Source organism: Nematolebias whitei, chromosome 17 (genome assembly GCF_014905685.2).
Source record: "Nematolebias whitei isolate Nwh7 chromosome 17, NemWhi1, whole genome shotgun sequence".
NCBI classification, from domain to species: Eukaryota; Metazoa; Chordata; class Actinopteri; order Cyprinodontiformes; family Rivulidae; genus Nematolebias; species Nematolebias whitei.
Window position 1 is genome coordinate 10952926 of NC_056514.1, and position 20160 is coordinate 10973085.

The 20160-nt window shown below is 41.7% G+C and overlaps 1 protein-coding gene across 2 annotated transcripts in view; it reads right to left on the bottom strand.

The window, feature by feature from the left end:
* Positions 1-237: 237 nt before the first annotated feature.
* The window catches only part of si:ch211-214e3.5 (zinc finger protein 518A), a 99229-nt gene continuing 79306 nt past the window's right edge, over positions 238-20160 (bottom strand). For both annotated transcript variants that reach the window (XM_037691003.1, XM_037691002.1), the window contains one exon: positions 238-4326. In XM_037691003.1, the coding sequence (XP_037546931.1) occupies positions 350-4309 (3960 nt within the window). In that variant the 5' untranslated portion in view covers positions 4310-4326 and the 3' untranslated portion in view covers positions 238-349. The remainder of the gene's footprint in view (positions 4327-20160) is intronic.

Below are 20160 nucleotides of genomic sequence, written 5' to 3' on the forward strand. Positions count from 1 at the left end.
GATTAAAAAGTAAAACATGATTACAATGAAATTACCTGAGTAACTGCATCCAAATATGTATAAAACCTCAAACGAGAACGTTCCCTTTCAGTTGTCCAGTGCTCCTAGCCCAGCCCTTACAGTGCACCACTTTCACAGTTCACCTTTACATGTGCATGCAGGACATGAATTAAGCCTGCAGTACATAATTTATCACAATATGCACCATTTAAAACTATCATTTACTTAAAATGTATGTACAGGAACTAAAAGGTAACATAATACTGTAGTGTTATTAAAAATATACACAATCTGAAATATTTCATTTGAACCCACAAAGTGTGAAACCACTTGAAAGTGGTGGAAACTTTCATAACAGTTTGTTCCAGTCTCTTGTTGCCTCCATGAGGTGCCTCTGTCCATGGCCGATCCAGTCTTCTTGGTTATTAAAGAGTCGCCCGCAGAACCAGCAGCCAAACACAGCTGAACCTGGCCTGCAAGCTGTCTTAACTATCTTATATTTCCTTTTGTTTTTCTTCCTCAGTTTCATTTTTAGAAGGAAGCGCTCTCGGACCGAACTTTGAAGTGGCCTGGGTCTTGGATCATCACCACTAGATGATGCACCTCTGCTCAAGGAGTTCATTCCCAGATCAGTGAAGTCGGAGAGCGCCTGGACTGTTTTTTGACTAAGAGAGACCTTTGAGACAGCACCTTTGTACTTGCTGACAGCTTTCATGATGTTGACCACTTCAGGAATGTCAGCATCTGGATGATTGAGCACCACGACTGGCTGGTATCTACGAGGGCATTTGATCTGTTGTACTGAGCTGAATGGGGCAAGCCTCAGTGTCCTCTCTACCTCTTTGGCAACAGGCTTCCATAAGACGATCTCTTTCTCAGTCTGAACCTTCTCTGAAAGTCTTTGTGCCTTGTGAACTGTTGTTGGAAGCTCATCAAACAATGCTTTTCTGTGCCTTTTCCTTTGGCTTGGAGGCCTTATTGGTCTTGGAGCTAGGGCAAGTTTCTCTGCTTCGCACGGTTGGAGCTTTCTTTTAAACAGAGATGGCGAAATGTCAGATTTCATGATATTTTTTTGTGTACTGATCAAATTCTTTAGTCCACTGGAAGCAGTAGCATTTGTTTTATTTTGTGACAACAGGAAACATTGAGTTTGAGGTCTTGTGGCAAAGAACAAAGGCTGGTTGGTTATTGAAGCTCCACTTGAAAGAAGGCCACCATTGGGGGCAACAATTTTAAATATTACCTTATTTCCAGAGCTCTCATTAGTTTTACTATGCAGAGTCCCCGTCTTTGTATCTTGGTTGTTTAGAAGTAGGTCTGATTTGGGTGGAGAAACATATCGGAGCAAGAAAGCTTGGCGACCAGTTTGTGGGATGTTGGATTTCCCTGCAGAGTTAACAGGCATAGCCAGAACAGGCCGTGATCTCACTGAGAGCTGAGTGCTTCCCACTTTGACATTAGGTGAACTGGACTTCTGAATAAAAGGGACAGATCTTTGGACCAAGTAGCATGTGGATTGTGTCTTTGCTGTTTTGTCTGCTGGTGTGCTCTGCAATGAGCTCGAAAGGATGACAGGACCAGTAAAGCCTTGCCTGTTGATCAGGTAGTGATTTGAGGTGGTGCTAACTCCTGGCTGAACAGCAGAAAACAGAGCCATCCCATTTTCTGTGGCTTGTGGCTTTGCTGACGGGACAGTAATGATTTTGGTGTTAGGAGAAAGAGTTACACCACTGATGTTACTGGATTTATCAACCCCCTGTTTCATGTACGATACATTAATCTGAGAATCTGAAGATCTAGTTATCAGTTTGAACCCTGGAGCAGCCTTGACTTGCACTGGCATAGCAAATCTTTTCTCAGTTGTCTTCAGGAACACTGGTTGTTTACCTTCAGGAAACTGACAAAAATGCACAGTACTCGTTTGTTTTACAGAGTCCTTGCTTGCTATCAAAAATCTAGGTCCTTCTTTGCTAGGTTGAACAACAATTGATTTTAAATTAACCAAATTTTCACTGGAGGTTGAGCTACTTTTTGTTTCTGGCAGTTTTGAGGAGATGGGAATGCTGTCCTCTTCAATTTTGATAATATTGAAATCTTGAAGCACTGATTCAGGATTTTCTTCAGTCAGAAGATGGTCAACACTAGTTATGCACTCATCAACCTCAATGTCACCACATGTGCTTTGTGTGGAGTGTTCAGGAGATTCTGCCAGTGTGAGGCTAAATTGTGATGATTCACATGCGTTTTCTTGGTGTCCTGAGTGATTGGAATCATCGTCCGAGTTTTGGTTAGTGCTAGGCGATGTGCCAAATGTCTCCTTGGAATAGTTGTGAAAGGTAAACACTTCTTGGCTTGGCGTATTTTGTGTGCTTTTTTCTTTAAAACCGGCCCCAGCTCTGCTGCTAACTGAAGAAGTTGGGGGTTTCAGATGTTTTACATTTTGCTGGCAACTTTTATTTTCAATAACAATTTTAGTACCATAATTTCTTTCAGGAGTAACCTGAGAAGGTCTGTCAGTTTTGTCAGAATCGAGGATGGTTAAAACAAAGTTTTCTGTGTATTTTTTGCTGACGCCATCATTGCTATCAGTCAGTGATGACACATCCATGGTTCTGCAGTTCTCAATTTTTTCAGAAAGGATTGCTTTCTGAGTAACATCTGAGGGACAGGGTAAACTAGTCACATCATCTTCACACCCTGTTGCACTATTGCAGATTACAGATGTATGGCTAGTTGTGTTCAACTTAAAAGTTGCATTGTTCCCCTTCTCTCCTCCTGTGCAAGCTGTTTTGTCTACTTGGTTTTGGTTGCCCACAATATTCAATTCATTTGTCACTGGAAAAACAGCATCAGTAGAAGTCAAAGACTTGTTTGGAAACAGGTTTGTTTGCTTGCCAATGATGTACGGAGAAGAATCAAGGCTGCAAACAGAGGCTTCCTCCTCTTCATTCTTTACTTTTACAGCCAGAATACTGCCATGGTCCATTTGAATATTTGGTGAACCAGCTAAGCATTCTAATGTTGAGCTTTTTCCATCAGACAACTGCTTGCGCTCAGCTGGGACTTTATTTTCAGTCGTTACAGGATTTGGTACCAAAGGGCAGTCACCATCAGCAACGGAGTGGTTCTGAAGAGGGAAGTCTTGCTTTGTTGAGGGTATTACTTTGAGAACCAAATGTTTTTTGCCCTCAACCATCTTAAATCCCATCACTTTGGTTGTACAGTTAGGCGGAAGAGAGATTTTGTTTTTAACCATCAGAACAGTGAGTCCATTAGCATTGCAGTGACTTTCTACATTGGAGCTTTGATTCTCACCTTCCTGTAACATAATTTCTGCTGACGGTTCTATGTTTTGTGAACTTCTGCTCCAAGTCATGTTGTCCTTCTTTGCTACAGTCATGTCCATTAAGTCGTGGGTCTCCTCTGATGACAACTCATGGTTGATTATTCTGCCATTTTGGTTTGGTACATTTCCAGAATGATACTTTAGTTTTGGCATTCTCTGAGTTTCCTGTGATGAGCCACTATCTTCTGTCACCTTTCTTCTCTCAGCCTCCTCTTTGTGAACAGCTGCTGTGTGCTTTTGAAGGAGCTCATTCCTTGCTGCACCATATCCACAGATCTCACATGTAAAAGGGAATGTTTCAGAGTGACCATTTGTATGACTCTGGTGATCTTCTTTATTCAAGCTAATATGTTTGCATTTTAAACACTTCCAATGACTCTCATTATGGTGGTGGATATGTTGAACGAAGGTTCCTGCATCAACAGTTGTAAACTCGCACCAGTCACATTTGAATTGTCCATTAATACTATGACACATCATGTAGTGTCTGGTGAGCAGGAGCAGAGAGTACTGAATGTTATCATTGCAGAGCTCACAGGTAACTAAGGTGTCCCTGTGCTCAATTCGATGGCGCTGAAGAACAGGGAACTCGTTAGTGATAAAATCACACAAGTCACATGGATATGTGGGAAGAGTTCCTTTATGAATGGCTCGGAAATGTTTAAGAAGATCATTAGGGCTAAAGGTTGCACTGTCTTTACACACAGAGCAACCAAAACTCAGAATTTTTCCAGAGAAAACAGCCCGCTGATGAAATTTAAAATGGCTTTTAGCAGTTGGTTTGTCTTTCTTAGCTGAAATCCCATGATCCTTGAGAGGAGATTCTTCTGCATTACTGAGCGGCCCATCAGTTACTTCTTTCAAATGCTTGTACACAAAGTCTTTCATCTTTTCGTTTTCATCTTCTCCAGACGATAAGTAGCAATTTTTGACAAAATCATGAGGTCTTGTGAAGTTTTCCATAGTTGAAAATCTGCCGTCTGTAAGAAGAGAAACAAGACATTTTCACATTTGTAAATGCCAAAAAGCCTCAACTCTTAAAATAATGATACGCATGATTATGTTTTGTTCATAAAATATCTATATTGCATTATAAAACTGCTTATGTGTCAAGACAAAAATATGAATATAGCTATTCTTTCTTGTTTAGAATTATGAAGATTTATTTGAGTCGTTCACATCATGGAAAATTAAATAGCAAACATGGGGTGAATAAAGCATTAAGCTGCAAAATCAGGTGGTTTGTGATTTCTGTATTAGGGGTGCACCGATTGCAGTTTTCTGGCTGATCACCAATTTCTAAAAAGTCTGACCTGTCGATTCCGATTTTGTTTTATAAGCGACACTGTCGGGTGTTATAAGGTCACAATACACCTTCAATTTTCAAATCTTATTTTGTTGAAAAACATACCCATGAATAATATCCTAGGAACAATACAAACTTGTTTTAACTGGCCATGAAGTAGTGCTCTGAAATATAAATGACGTTTAGACAATTGTTGTTAAAACTAAAAAAATTAGGTAAAATCTGTTTCTCATGCAAGTATCGGTCGATTTCCGAGTTCCCAAAATTAAGAAAATCGGGGCCGATTTAGCGGTGCACCCCTATTCTGTATGGCTCCTTTTTTCATTACAAACCACACCCTTCATAAAAGGAAATTGCCTTGATTAGAAGCAGGCTCTAGACATTTTCATATTAGTATAAGAAACTAAATATATATCTCTACAACGTTGCATTACAATGTCTTAAAATGTACAATTCCCAATGGGTGTGCAAAACTCGTTTCCCAAATCACCCTTCTCCTAATTTAGTCTGGTTTCTAATGAAATTACCATTGAAGATGTCCCCACCACTTAAAATCATTGCTGTGGCAACAGTTGCAACAGGTCAGGCACTAAGGCACTTTTTGCCCCACTCCCCTCAGGAAGGAGATTGAGGAGCATTAAGTGTAGAACCACTAGACTGAGGTACAGCTTCTACCCTGAGGCTGTTAGACTCATGAATCTCTAACTAGAATCACTGTGAAAAATCACATCATGTTGCTGCTGATCTGTTTCATGTTGCTGCTGATCTGTTTCAATTGTTGATGTGGTCATGCGTGCACATCTGCTCACAAAGACTCATGTTCATGTTTGTACTGATGTTCAATGTTTTTATGTTATGAGTGCTTAGTGTATATTTAGTTGATGTTTTTCTTAGTTCATATCTTAGATGTTATTACTGTTTTTCTTATACATTTTATTGTTGGATGTAACTGGGACCCTGTGTACATAATGTCGCTCCATCACAAGTACCACATGAGGTGCAAATGACAATAAAGAATCTCTGACTCTGACTCTAACTAAGATCACATGGTCACATCACTCAGGTTGTATGACAGCAGCTTTCCCTATTCATCTGCAGTGTTGTGTGGAGAGAAAGTGTCTTTATCATGCATTTATTTCAAACACAACATACTTAATGCTGAGCTCACACTAACTTCTAGTAGTAATTAACCATCATTAACTAGTTAACTAATTTTAGATTACATCCAATGATAACGTTCTGAAAGTTTAATTAAAACCTGTCCATTGGTTCATGACATACAGGTACTGGTCATAAAATTAGAATATAATGAAAAAGTTGATTTATTTCAGTAATTCCATTCAAAAAGTGAAACTTTTATATTATATTCATTCATTACACACAGACTGATAGGTTTTAAATGTTTTTTATTTTAATAGGATAGAAAGAAAGAAAAGACAAAGTATGACTCCAAAATATAAGAAATATACATAAAGAGAGCACACAGCAAAACACCCGGCCACTGTCTGTTCACCTGCAAAGAACATGACAAAACACAGCAACAAAATACATAGGTATAAAGAACTTAAAATATTCATGGCTTTGCAGTAAGTTTCCATAAATATATATACCCATACCTACGCCTATATACATACATACATACACATGAATATACATTCATATACATATCTATATATCTACATATAAAGCCTACATAAGCATCCCTGCATCTATTTGTGTGTGGTTGTGAGCATGCATAAGTGTATAAGGCTTCTCTAATAGAATATTTAATAGTAACTGTGAAGCAGCAGAGACCCGACCCCCAAGACCAGAGGCAGACGAAAAAGGGGGGACCAGAACCCAAGACCCTAGGAGGGACCCCAACCGCAGAGACCCCAGGGCCACCCACACAGGACGAACCACTCACCCACCCCCCAGATCGGACCACAGGGGAGAACCGGAAGATCCCCACCAGCGACCACATGCAGTGACCCCCCGGGGCCAACAGCGACAAACTCATAGGCCCCCGCCGGAACCCGCCGCACTGACGCAGTTCCAGGCCCGGGCACCGAGGCCTGGGCACCGAGGCCCGGGCACCGAGGACGCACACCACCCAGGCCAAGGCCTGACAGGGCCAGAGGACCCGAGCCCCACCAGGCAGACACCAGGCTGAGCCAACACACGCCCAAGCGCCCAGCCCCCGACACCAAGGGCCCCAAGCGCGCCGGCAGGCAAGGGCACACCCCACCAGGGAGCCGCGCGATAGGGGCACGATGCCAAGCACCCCCAGTTGTATCAAAGAGGGGGCAGTCCGAGTCTCGGCCTAACAAATACCCATTCATACACAGACACAATCACACAGTCCCAGCCTCATTCTCACACTCACTCACTCAAAGACATACAATAACAATACATTTCATTCTTATTCCCGTTACGCACTCTATACCCCCCAGGTCCAAGACATGTACCCTCCCTCTACAGGGGGCAGCCCATGCCCAAACCCAGGAGGTAGACCCATTCATTCTCGAGCGGAGAGGAGCCAATATCCCAGACCTGGCCCAGGCCACGCCCAGCCAACAGGACACCCCCGGCACGAAGAGGTCACGCCACCGACCACCCCCACACACCGCCAACAACCAAGCACGCGCCCCCAGCCGACCGCCCGCCAGGCCCTGGCAGCTACCCCGGCCAGCGGGCCAACCATGGCACCCAAAAGCCAAGCTCAGGGGGTCCAAATAACCCCAGGGAGAGCACAGCGCCAGCACCGCCCACGGCAATTCCCCAGACCCCCACATAGTCCTGGTCAACACCCGACGGCCTGCCCTTCTCCCGGACCCCACTCCCAGAATGGCAGTTAGGGAACTAGGGGGGTGAGGAAAAAAAAAAGAATAAGACCCCGACACATACACCCCCGCCCCTAGATGTGCTGTTGATGTGTGTTGTTGTATAGTGCCATTAAAAAGGAAAGAAGAAGGAGCAAAGGCTGGCATGATGCCAGTTTCCCCTCCACCCCAACTCTATTCAAACCCTAGTGTCTAAATGCAACCGTTGTAAGTGAGCACAGGCACAGGGGGCGAGAGTAAGGTCATCCCACCACCCATAGCCATGTGCCCACCTCAAGTTCCTATATGTGAATGTCATGAGGATGTTATGAATGAATGTCTAAGGTGTACAATAAAATTGAGTCCCAGGTGGCTATGGTCAACAGAGATGTAAAATTGTTGCAGCACACCCGAGCCCAAACAACCCTAAATGTGTGGAATTGAAATTAAGAGGGCAGAGGTGCATGGTGAGGGATGGGGAGAAATATAATTGTAAGAGCAAATGCTCCCACAGGGAGTCAGCTCCCCCACTGACCGAACAGGCCCCCCCAGTTCCCCAAGGTCCACCCAGGGATTGAGGCCAAGACACCTCTCCATCTGGACCGACCGCCAGGCCCGCTGAGCTCCAGACCAGAGAGGGACAGAGCCCCGAGGGCCGCCAGAAGCAGTACCAGCGGCCCACACACCCGAGGGCCGCCAAGACCCCCACAAACCGCAGTCAGCCCGCCACCAGATGAAGCCAAACCCCACCAGGACGACCCAGCCAAGAGCGCCCGCCCAACCGCCGACAGAGCCAGGAAGCACCAAGAGTGAGGCCCCACTACAGGAAAGGGGCCAGCCAGTCAACATATGTTTTAAATGTTAATTTCTTTTAATGTTGATGATTATAACTGACAACTAGTGAAAACCCCAAATTCAGTATCTCAGAAAATTAGAATATTACTTAAGACCAATTAAAAAATTATTTTTAGAAATGTTGGCCAACTGAAAAGCATGAACATGAAAAGTATGAGCATCAAAAGTATGAGCACGTACAGCATCAATCCTTAGTTGGGGCTCCTTTTGCTTGGATTACTACAACAATGCAGCATGGCATGGAGTTGATCAGTCTGTGGCACTGCTCAGATGTTATGAGAATCCAGGTTGCTCCGATAGGGGCCTCCAGCTCTTCTGAATTGTTGGGTCTGGTGTATCACATCTTTCTCTTCACTATACCCCATAGATTCTCTATGGGGTTAAGGTCAGGCGAGTTTGTTGGCCAATTAAGAACAGGGATACCATGGTCCTTAAACCAGGTACTGGTAGCTTTGGCACTGTGTGCAAGTGCCAAGTCCTGTTGGAAAATGAAATCTGCATCTCCATAAAGTTGGTCAGAAGCAGAAAACATAAAGTGCTCTAAAACTTCATGATAGATGGCTGTGTAGAGGACTAGGCCTCCGACCAAAACCTGCCTCTGAAGACCTTCATGGGACAGGAACTGTTATTTCATTGATTTGAATTCAGAAATACAAATTAGCTCATCCAGAGACTGTCTAATTGTATCCTGAAGTATCAATTGAAAGAACACTCTCTTTTTTATATTATCATTACTATTTTACAATATCTTGATAATCAAAAGTGTGTTTAGTTCATACCATTTTTAAATGTTGAAGTGAACCACTCATTTTAAATCAACTGTGAAACAGTATTAATGATTTTTTAATCCTCATTCAAATTAGAAATCAAGTTAAATGTCTATTTTACAAAGTAATTATGCATTTTTTGATCTTCTGTCTGAAATGAGAAAGAGCGATGTCGGTCAAAAGTCGGAGACGGTCAAAAACAAGTTGTTAGAACGGGCTGTCGTGTTTTTAAAACTCTCAGACAGTAAATAAGAGAACTGGCACCTGCAGTGTTAGTCACTTCGCCAAAACATTTCTCTGTCTATTCCTAAACATTTCTGCTGTTTTCTTGACTTGTAAAAACCCTTTGATGCCACTAGAACAACCCCCAGTTGGTTGCTTCAACCAATCAGAAAGCACCGGAAGCAGAACTCTTTAAAAGTCGACACTTCCTGGAACTATTAGTCTTCTGAGTCTTCTGAGTCTTTCTGAGTCCGTGGAGTAATGTCTGCTAAGTCTTCTGAGTTTTCTGAGTCTTCTGGGGTTCTGTGGAGTAGTTCTGGAGTTTTTCCACTGCTGAGTGGAACTTCGGACTCAGTTTCCAGTCTGATGGAGTCATCCATCCCTGCAGGAGCCACGACGCCTCGCTGTGGCTCCACTAGGCGAATGCCCTACAACTTCTGAGGAAGTTTGTTCTGTTGAACGGAGTATCTCACGACTTCTGCCGAGTCGCAGCCGCCTTGAGGAGACGCTGAAAGGTAGCGTGCCAGGGACCTCTTGACCGTAGCGGACCCATCCTCTGCCAAGGTAAAGAGTCGTCACGAGCTTCACTACAAGTGTACCGTGGCGAACTGCGCTTGAAAGGAGCGTGTTGTTCTGGTCTACAGACATAAATCTTCCTGCAACGTCTTCCTTTAAACTCCTCCATATTTCCCATCTTTAAAACTCTTCTATCTTGCCAGTAATTAATCCAGATATCTTCAGAAATGTCTGTTGTTTTTATTAAGTAAAACGTGCCAAGTTTTATTAATCAGAACCAGATCAGTCTAATCAAGTATACAATGTTTTGATGGTAAATTTTGATTCTGTTAATAAATGACCACATTCATTTTGATGGGTCAAAGAAAATTAACGTCTCATGTCACTGATTAAACCATCTACGCACAGTACGTCTGTCACATATCTGTAAGTAGCTCGAAAAAGAGAGAACTCGTTAATTTAAAATGATGCAGATGTGACAGAAAAGAATATTGATCCGTGTGTGATAAAGGACTAGTTGGAGAAAGCGTTAACGCTGCTCACAGAGTCCTTAAATCCATATGGTGAACAGGTGGACAGCATGAACTCAAAAGAGTTATTGGACGAGCTGAAGGATGTTGCAGAGAGTGTGATTTCTACAGCCAGAACAAAGTCAAGCTATGACCAGCTGGCTAAGTTAGCACTCTTATTGAAGGCAACATTTTATAGGGAGGCAAACAGAGCTGATGACCTTGCAATAAGGTTAAACAGCGAAACAGAGGAGTACCTCAAACTCAAGGCATGGTCTAAATTTGATCAGCAGACCCGTGCGAATGAGTTACAACGTAAGAGGGAGCTCTCACAAGCTCAGCTGTCGTTACAAGCTCACTCATATGAGGAGAAGCTGAGGGACGGACAGATTAAGTGCCAAACACTGTTTTCAGACAATGATGCGCTACAACAACAGTTGCAGCTCACATCAAAAGCTCTGAACGAGTGCAGATTGGAAAAGGAGGCGTTAGTCCAACAAGGCGTGCGTTTACAAAGTGAATGTCATACATCACAAGAACGTTTAAAAGCCTGTGAGGCGAAACTAGCCGCTGCAACAAATGAGATTTCTGACGTGGGGCGAGGTTGTCTGGAACTCAAAGACGAACAAGGTCAGAGTCCAGGTCACCCACCATCACCTCAGAAGGATTTTGCTGTACCTCCTGCACTTAATCCCCTTCTGCCACCTCCAAGTGAGTCTAGTGACTCACCTCCACGTGCCATTTTGGTTACTACGATACCGATAATACAGCCTTTGCTCTCAATTTCGGATTTGCACAAAATTGCAAAATATGTCAACCGCTTTGAGCCAGGGCCGTTAGGTTCAACTGACACTAAGGCCTATCTGGACAACCTTGACTTCCAATTAAGAAGCTATCCCAACGCTACAGTTGAGGATAAAGTAGGTTTGATCATAGAGCTCTTCATAGAGCATCAACCTGATGCCACAAGAAAGGATTACCGCCTGTTATGTGCTGCTCTTATGAAAGAATATTCCCCTTGCACGGGAGCTGGCGGTTATCCAGCCGCCGACAAGGTCATGCAAGGTAAGAATGGGCACCCCAGGGCATATTATTCCAGGATTTTGCAGGCTTATTTTGGTTACAGGAACGAGGCCGACATGCAAGAAAAGGAACCGTTTAAGTACGTGTTCAGCAAAAATCTGCACCCTAACATAAGGATGTCAGTGCAAATGATGACTAATTTCAAAGAGAAATCCATCAGTGAGATAAAGAGTTGTGCTGTGAATGTTTTTGAGGCACGTTCACAGGCCAAAACACCCTTTGAAGTGTACCCAGGTGAGTGGATTCCTGCCCAGTCATTAGAATTGGAAGGGACGAGAGCTTCGACTCCCCCTCCCAAAAAAGGCGAGAGGAAACGAGGTTTCGCAGCAGCCAAACCACAACAGGTGGGTGCCCCCTGGAGACGAGATCCTAAATGGTTTCCCAAGGAACCAGAGGATGAACGATCGTATCGGAAGGGGGGCGAACGCCCTATGGGTAAAAAGTATGGCACCAAAAGTGACCCATACGAACAGGGATCCCACCGGGAACCACAGAAGGGGGGTACTGTTTCCCCACCACGTCGGGCTGAACAGCCTGAGACGAAAAAGAAACAGCAGCAGGTCCAAAAAAAGAACCGCAGTCCTCTGAGCTCGGACGAGACAGATGGGGTGTGTCGGTTGTTGGACTTGTTGGAAGGTGTTGCCACGGACAAACGACCTAACGCTTTGTTTGGCGATATCATTGCTGATAAGTCAGATCACACAGACAACACCGTTACTGCAGTCACAGACAGTCACCATGATGCTGTTGTTGTAAACTCTGACACACCCTCACCTGAGATGGGGGGGTACAATCACATGTCACCGACGGTGACCCATCACAAACTGAAACCTCAGAAACAACAATAGCTGTGCTAACGGTTCAGTCCAACCAGGGTGACACAAACAACAACGTTGCCGCTGTCATGGACAGCCACGAGAACCTTGTTGTTGCAAACAATGAGAGCCCCTCAACACACAGTGAGCGAGTGATCTCATACTTCAATGACGGACGCCCATCAACAGTCGAACTCTCAGGAGCAGCAACAACTGCACCAACGGTTCGGAAGAACCAGGATTACACAGTTAAAGGTAAACGTGAGAAGAAACGTCGGCCAAAACGTACAAGGTTCCTGTGTAACCTGATCGCTAGGGGGTCGCTAATAAAGCTTACCTGTCGATCACACTTGAAGGGGTCGTCACACATGAAGCCCTACTGGATGGTGGAGCCGACATAACTATTATGTCAGCTAAACTGTTCGAGGAGCTCAGGACTGCCGCTAACGGTGTTCACAGGGAAACACCTCTCATAGAATGTGCTTTAGGACTGCAGGGCCTCGCAGAGACGAGGACAACCCTAACAGCTAGAGCTATGGTTCACATGCAGGTTGGCGAGATGACACTATACGTATATGTGTCTATGATTGACTCATTCCCATTTTTGGTCGGCCAGGATTTTATAAATCGCTTTGACGCGATTATAGATTATGGTAAACAGACAATGTGGGCCAGAGTGAGCAAACCTCTGCCAATACTCATGCCTCCTGAGACAGTCACAGACTGCCCAACAGCAGGCACTGCAGAAGGCACCAAGGACCTCTCAACAGAGAACACAGTCCCGGTAAGTTATCCTTCAAAAGCATGTGAAACCAAAAACACCCAACCGGTGAACCCAACCCTGACTGAATTACAAAGCCTCCTCTGTGAGCTGAAACAGTCAGGGCCCACCGGATACTACCTACCATTGGTAGCTCAAGGTGTAGAGATCCAAGGATGCAACACCAAAGATGCTGTACTGTCGTCGGGAACAGATAAACCAGCTATCAAGGACGGAGCCGTAGACGGCCCTCAGAGGTCCTTTGACCCCTCCTGGCTGCTCGCAACTCTGTCAATACAACCTACAGCCGAGGTAAAGGCAGTCACATGTGCACAGGCTACAGCCAAGCCGGCTGACAACACAGTCTCTGTACAACCCATGCTGACTGACCCAAACATCATCCAACTTCAGAAGTTGGATCCTGTAGTAAACTCAATGATGCTGTATGTGACTGACCCAGGGAAAAACACTCCGCCCGAAGCCAACCTGGATTCTAATCCAGACCTTAAAGCCCTCTTTCAGCTGCGCAAACAGCTAAAACTACTCAAGGGCATCCTAACTTTAGCTCATGGAGCGACGTCCTCACCCGTGTTCGTGGTCACCCATGATCAAAGGGGGGTGATGTTAATTAGGGTAATGTTACCAGATGCGATAACGTGATCAAATCTGACATTCAGAGTGAGTGACGTGCCGAAACGTCGTTTCCTAGTTGCTTAATCACTACTTTTGTCAATGTTGAAACCTTGTTTTTCTGGTTGCTTAGTCACGATTTTGTCGATGTTGAGACATCGTTTAATTGTTTTTTGGTATCGTTTCTGAACACCTCCAGCAAGAATGAATTTTGTGTGCATTTTTAGTTAGAGACTAAGAGGACTTTAACTATGCCAACATGCAGTTCACTTGTTAAAACTCAATCTTTGAGGAGTCAATGTAGATTATTGCTACCTTAAGTACCATAATCTATATTGGTCTCACGACGCTCAAGCCGAACCTACTCGAACAATCCTATTCGGGGGGGGGGGGGGGGGGCGCTAGCTAATCCTTCAGTTGAGCCTCGCCATAGACTCCAAAACATTTAGGGGAAAACCAAAAAACCAAACCTCAAGTCGTTCGTCTAAAAGGACAACAGACAGTTGAACCAAACTATATTTTGCCATGTAAATCTAACTTAAACCAAGTTAGGAATGGAAAAATAGTTTGGAATGCCTTTCTATAGGTATAAATCCCTATAAGAAAATTTTTCAGCATGACCCACCCTTTAAACTGGTAACTTTAGCTGATCTAAACCATGATAGCTTACACATCAGGTGCATATAGGTCTTATGTAAAGTCCCACTCATAAGCCCAACTAAAACCACATAAATGCATAACACATAGAACCAGAATGGCACCCACTGGGAACCACCAGAAGCAACCTTCGCTGAAGGGACCTACAACTCCAACGTGGGTCTCCAATCTCCATCCAGTGGTCGCCTCTGCAGTTCAATCGAGGGAACCCCTCTGCATGCTGATCAATCAACACCTCCAATCGTTGAGGATTTATCGTTGTGGATTATATGACTTTTTACAATGGATTACAGACTTTGTTTCCAAGGGGTTAAAGCATTGCTACAATGGAATTACCAACAACATAATGGAATTACCAACAACATTGTGGAATTACCTTCTTTGACTTTTGTTTTCCTCTTGCTGGATTACATCAAGCTCAAGGACATTCGGAGGCGTAAGTTCATGTTGGAATTCATCCCCATGGACAGGCGATGATTTCCAAAGGGGGGACTTTAGCGGACTAGGCCTCCGACCAAAACCTGCCTCTGAAGACCTTCATGGGACAGGAACTGTTATTTCATTGATTTGAATCCAGAAATACAAATTAGCTCATCCAGAGACTGTCTAATTGTATCCTGAAGTATCAATTGAAAGAACACTCTCTTTTTTATATTATCATTACTATTTTACAATATCTTGATAATCAAAAGTGTGTTTAGTTCATACCATTTTTAAATGTTGAAGTGAACCACTCATTTTAAATCAACTGTGAAACAGTATTAATGATTTTTTAATCCTCATTCAAATTAGAAATCAAGTTAAATGTCTATTTTACAAAGTAATTATGCCTTTTTTGATCTTCTGTCTGAAATGAGAAAGGGCGATGTTGGTCAAAAGTCGGAGACGGTCAAAAACAAGTTGTTAGAACGGGCTGTCGTGTTTTTAAAACTCTCAGACAGTAAATAAGAGAACTGGCACCTGCAGTGTTAGTCACTTCGCCAAAACATTTCTCTGTCTGTTCCTAAACATTTCTGCTGTTTTCTTGACTTGTAAAAACCCTTTGATGCCACTAGAACCACCCCCTGTTGGATGCTTCAACCAATCAGGAAGCACTGGAAGCAGAACTCTTTAAAAGTCGACACTTCCTGGAACTATTAGTCTTCTGAGTCTTTCTGAGTCCGTGGAGTAATGTCTGCTAAGTCTTCTGAGTTTTCTGAGTCTTCTGGAGTCTTCTGGGGTTCTGTGGAGTAGCTCTGGAGTTTTTCCACTGCTGAGTGGAACTTCGGACTCAGTTTCCAGTCTGATGGAGTCATCCATCCCTGCAGGAGCCACGACGCCTCGCTGTGGCTCCACCAGGCGAATGCCCTACAACTTCTGAGGAAGTTTGTTCTGTTGAACGGAGTATCTCACGACTTCTGCCGAGTCGCAGCCGCCTTGAGGAGACGCTGAAAGGTAGCTGCCAGGGACCTCTTGACCGTAGCGGACCCATCCTCTGCCAAGGTAAAGAGTCGTCACGAGCTTCACTACAAGTGTACCGCGGCGAACTGCGCTTGAAAGGAGCATGTTGTTCTGGTCTACAGACATAAATCTTCCTGCAACATCTTCCTTTAAACTCCTCCATATTTCCCATCTTTAAAACTCTTCTATCTTGCCAGTAATTAATCCAGATATCTTCAGAAATGTCTGTTGTTTTTATTAAGTAAAACGTGCCAAGTTTTATTAATCAGAACCAGATCAGTCTAATCAAGTGTACAATGTTTTGATGTTAAATTTTGATTCTGTTAATAAATGACCACATTTATTTTGATGGGTCAAAGAAAATTAACGTCTCATGTCACTGATTAAACCATCTACGCACAGTACGTCTGTCACATATCTGTAAGTAGCTCGAAAAAGAGAGAACTCGTTAATTTAAAATATGACTGTAGTGAAGCTCTGAAGCTAACCTAGCCCTTTAGAACACTACAGCTGCATTGACCTTGGACCTCAGAAAACACAGTGGACCAACACCAGCAGATGACATGGCACCCCAAACCATCACTGACTGGAAACTTGACACTGGACCTCAAACAACATGGATTCTGTGCCTCTCCTCTCTTCCTCCAGACTCTGGGACCTTGATTTCCAAAGGAAATGCTAAATTTACTTTCAGCAGAGAACATAACTTTGGACCACTCAGCAGCAGTCCCAGGCGAGACACTTCTGACGCTGTCTCTTGTTCCAAGAGTGGCTTGACACAAGGAATGTGACAGCTGAAACCCATGTCTTGCATATGTCTGTGCATGATGGTTCTTTAAGCACTGACTCCAGCTGCAGTTCACTATTTGTGAATCTCTCCCACATTTTGGAATGGGTTTTGATTCACAATCCTCTCCAGGGTGCAGTTATCCCTATTGCTTGTACACTTTTTTCTAACACATTTTTTCCTTCCCTTCATCGCTCTATTAATGTGCTTGACACAGAGCTCTCTGAACAGCCAGGCTCTATAGCAATGACCTTTTGTGTCTTGCCCTCCTTGTGCAAGGTGTCAATGGTCATCTGTAGGACAACTGTCAAATCAGCAGTTTTCCCCATGATTGTGTAACATACAGAACTAGACTGAGACCATTTAAAGGTCTTTGCAGGTGTTTTGAGTTAATTAGCTGATCAGAGTGTGGCACCAGGTGTCTTCAACATTGAACCTTTTCACAATATTCTAATTTTCTGATGTACTGAATTTGGGATTTTCATTTATTGTCAGTTATAATCAACAACATAAAAAAATAAACATTTGAAATATACTGTATCAGTCTGTGTATAATGAATGAATTTAGAAGTTTCACTTTTTGAATGGAATTACTGAAATAAATCAATTTTTTCATGATTTTCTAATTTTATGACCAGCACATGTATATTTAAGAAATGCTCACAGATTATCTTTTAAGAAGACTTAGTGGTCTTGGGCTTAGTCAGCAAACTTTAGAGCTTGTGTATAAGGCAATTGTTGAGTGTTTTAACTTTTCATCTCCCTGCCTGGTATGGTCATCTGAGCTTTAGAGTAAAAAAAATTGTTAAGAATTGTTTCAAAGGCAGGTAAAATAGTAGGGAAACCACAAAAAGCTCTGCCTCACTTGTTTGCAGAAAGAACAAGGAAGTATTTAGGAATGTAAGAATATTTTAGCAGAGCACCCATCCTCTTTTTAATTAGTTTGAACCTCTGAGATCAGGAAGGTGTTATAGGGTCCCTCTGGCAAGGAAGAAAATCTATAAGAAGTAATTTATTCCGAGTGCAATAACCATTCTTAATCAAATCAAATGATAACATCTACCTATGGTATGCAAAGCGTTTCATTTTATGCACAAATTGTTGATATTTTGATTGTATGAATGAATTTTATATTATGGTTGGGGAGTTGAAGGAAAATTTTCACTTTGGTGGACAACAAAGTTTTATCTTATCTTAACCATCACCATGTGAACAGATCATATGATGAGTTTATGAATATTTTGGGAGCTCTGTATGAAAAGAATTGTGTGCAAAATAATTGTACAAAGAGAAATGTTGTTGACCAACCATGGATGACGAAAGTGTTGAGAAATGCTTGTAAAAAAAATAATTATTTGTATACATATTTCTTGAAATTGAGAACACAACAGGCTGAAGAGAAATATAAGAAGTATAAAAATAAATTAGTAGTGATTATAAGGAAACACAAGAAGGAATATTATAGTGATTTATTAAATAAAAGTAATGGTGATATGAAAGCTGCATGGCAAGTAATAAATAGTGTTCTGAAAAGTCATAAAGCAAAAACAGGTATTTCACAATATTTTTTGAAGGATGACAATGAAATCCATGAAGAAAATGAAATTGTGAACGTTGGATCAAGCCTTGCAGCTAAAATACCAAAAGTAGACAATAATGTGAACCATTCAGTTATAAGTTGTGACAATAGTATTTTTCTTAATGGAACTGACAAAGAAGAAATAATGAATGTAGTAAAAAATCTTACAGATGAGATCAAAAGACTGGGTGGATATGGATATGATGTTTGTAAAGGACATAATGAGTTATGTTATCGAGCCGTTTACATATATTTGTAACTTATCATTTTCAAAAGGAATATTTCCAGACAATATGAAAGTAGCTAAGGTAGTTCCTCTCTTTAAAAATGGTGATAAATGTATGTTCAATAATTATAGACCAATATCCTTATTACCACAGTTCTCAAAAATTCTAGAAAAACTATTTGTGACCAGATTAGATAAATTTATTACTAAACAAAACATTCTAAGTAGCAGTCAGTATGGGTTTAGAGCAAAAAAACTCTACATCAATGGCTCTCATGGAAATAATAGAACAAATAACTACTGCTGTCGATCAAAAACAGTATTGTGTTAGTATTTTTGTTGATTTAAAAAAAGCATTCGATACTATTGACCACACTATTCTCCTTGAAAAATTAAATAAATATGGTATAAGAGGACCAGCATTACACTGGGTATCTAGCTATTTAAAAGCTAGGAAACAGTTTGTACAAATAAATGGTGTAAGATCTGACCTGTGCAATATCACTTGTTGAGTTCCTCAAGGCTCTGTACTTGGACCAAAGTTATTTATTTTATATGTGAATGACTTAGTGAATGTATCAGGACTCCTCAAATGTGTCCTTTTTGCAGATGATGCCACATTTTTTTGTTTGGGTAAAGATGTAAAACGGATGTTGGAATTGATGAAGACTGAATTTGATAAAATACAAACTTGGTTTAAACTTAATAAATTATCATTAAATTTAGATAAAACTAAATACATGATATTTAGTAACAAAAAGAGAACTGTTGATGATCCATTTAAAATTGAGGGTGTTGAGATTTGTTGAGTTAATGAGATGAAATTTTTGGGTGTAATCATTGATGAACAGCTAACATGGAAAAATCACATAAAATCTGTAAGAACAAAAATATCTAAATCTATTGCAATACTATACAAAGTCAGGGAATTATTAAATGATAAAGCTTTGTACATGTTGTATAACACAATCATTGTTCCACATTTAATCTATTGCATTGATGTTTGGGGGAAAGCATGTAAAACATTTACAAAACCTATTTTTATTTTACAGAAAAGAGCTGTAAGAATCATCACCAGAAAGCATTACTGTCACCCATCAAGCACATTATTTTATCAACTGAAGTTATTGAAGTTCCACGATTTGGTAGATTATAGTATTTTTATCAGTTATGTATAGGGCTCAAAATAACACATTACCATTAAATATCCAAAGAAATTTTGTTAAAAGACAAAGTTGTTATAATCTTAGGGGGATAGAGATATTTGTCAAACCAAAATTCAGAACTAGTCTGAATGGAAGGTCTACCTCAATCCAAGGAGTTGGATTGTGGAATGGTCTAGAGAGTGATGTGAAAAATGCCAAGTCAATGTGTACATTTAAGAAAAAGATCAAAGCTGAATTGTTAAAAAAGTATATATGAAGTAGCTTAGTGTGTGTTTTGTATTAGAATTAGAAAAATTAGAAAGTTATTCATTTTGTTCTGTTACTTGAAGATTATTATGATTGAAATAATTGTTTGAAAAAAAGGGGCAGATATAATAAGATTTTTTTCTTCTTTCTGCTGCCTTTCATTTTAAATCTTTTGTATCTTTTTTTATATTGTTATGGAATTGTTTTGTACTTTTTTAAAATGAATAAACTTTATACCATACCATACCATACCATACCATACCATCTATACATGGACAAGTATCAGAGCAAGCTGTACTTCCTGATGTGGCTGTGGTCCTTAAACATCTGCAGGAAACTCTTATGGATGTTCCATCAGTCCGTGGTTGCCAGTGTTTTTTTCTACACCATGGTTTGGTGGAGGTGTGTGTGTGTGTGTGTGTGTGTGTGTGTGTGTGTGTGTGTGTGTG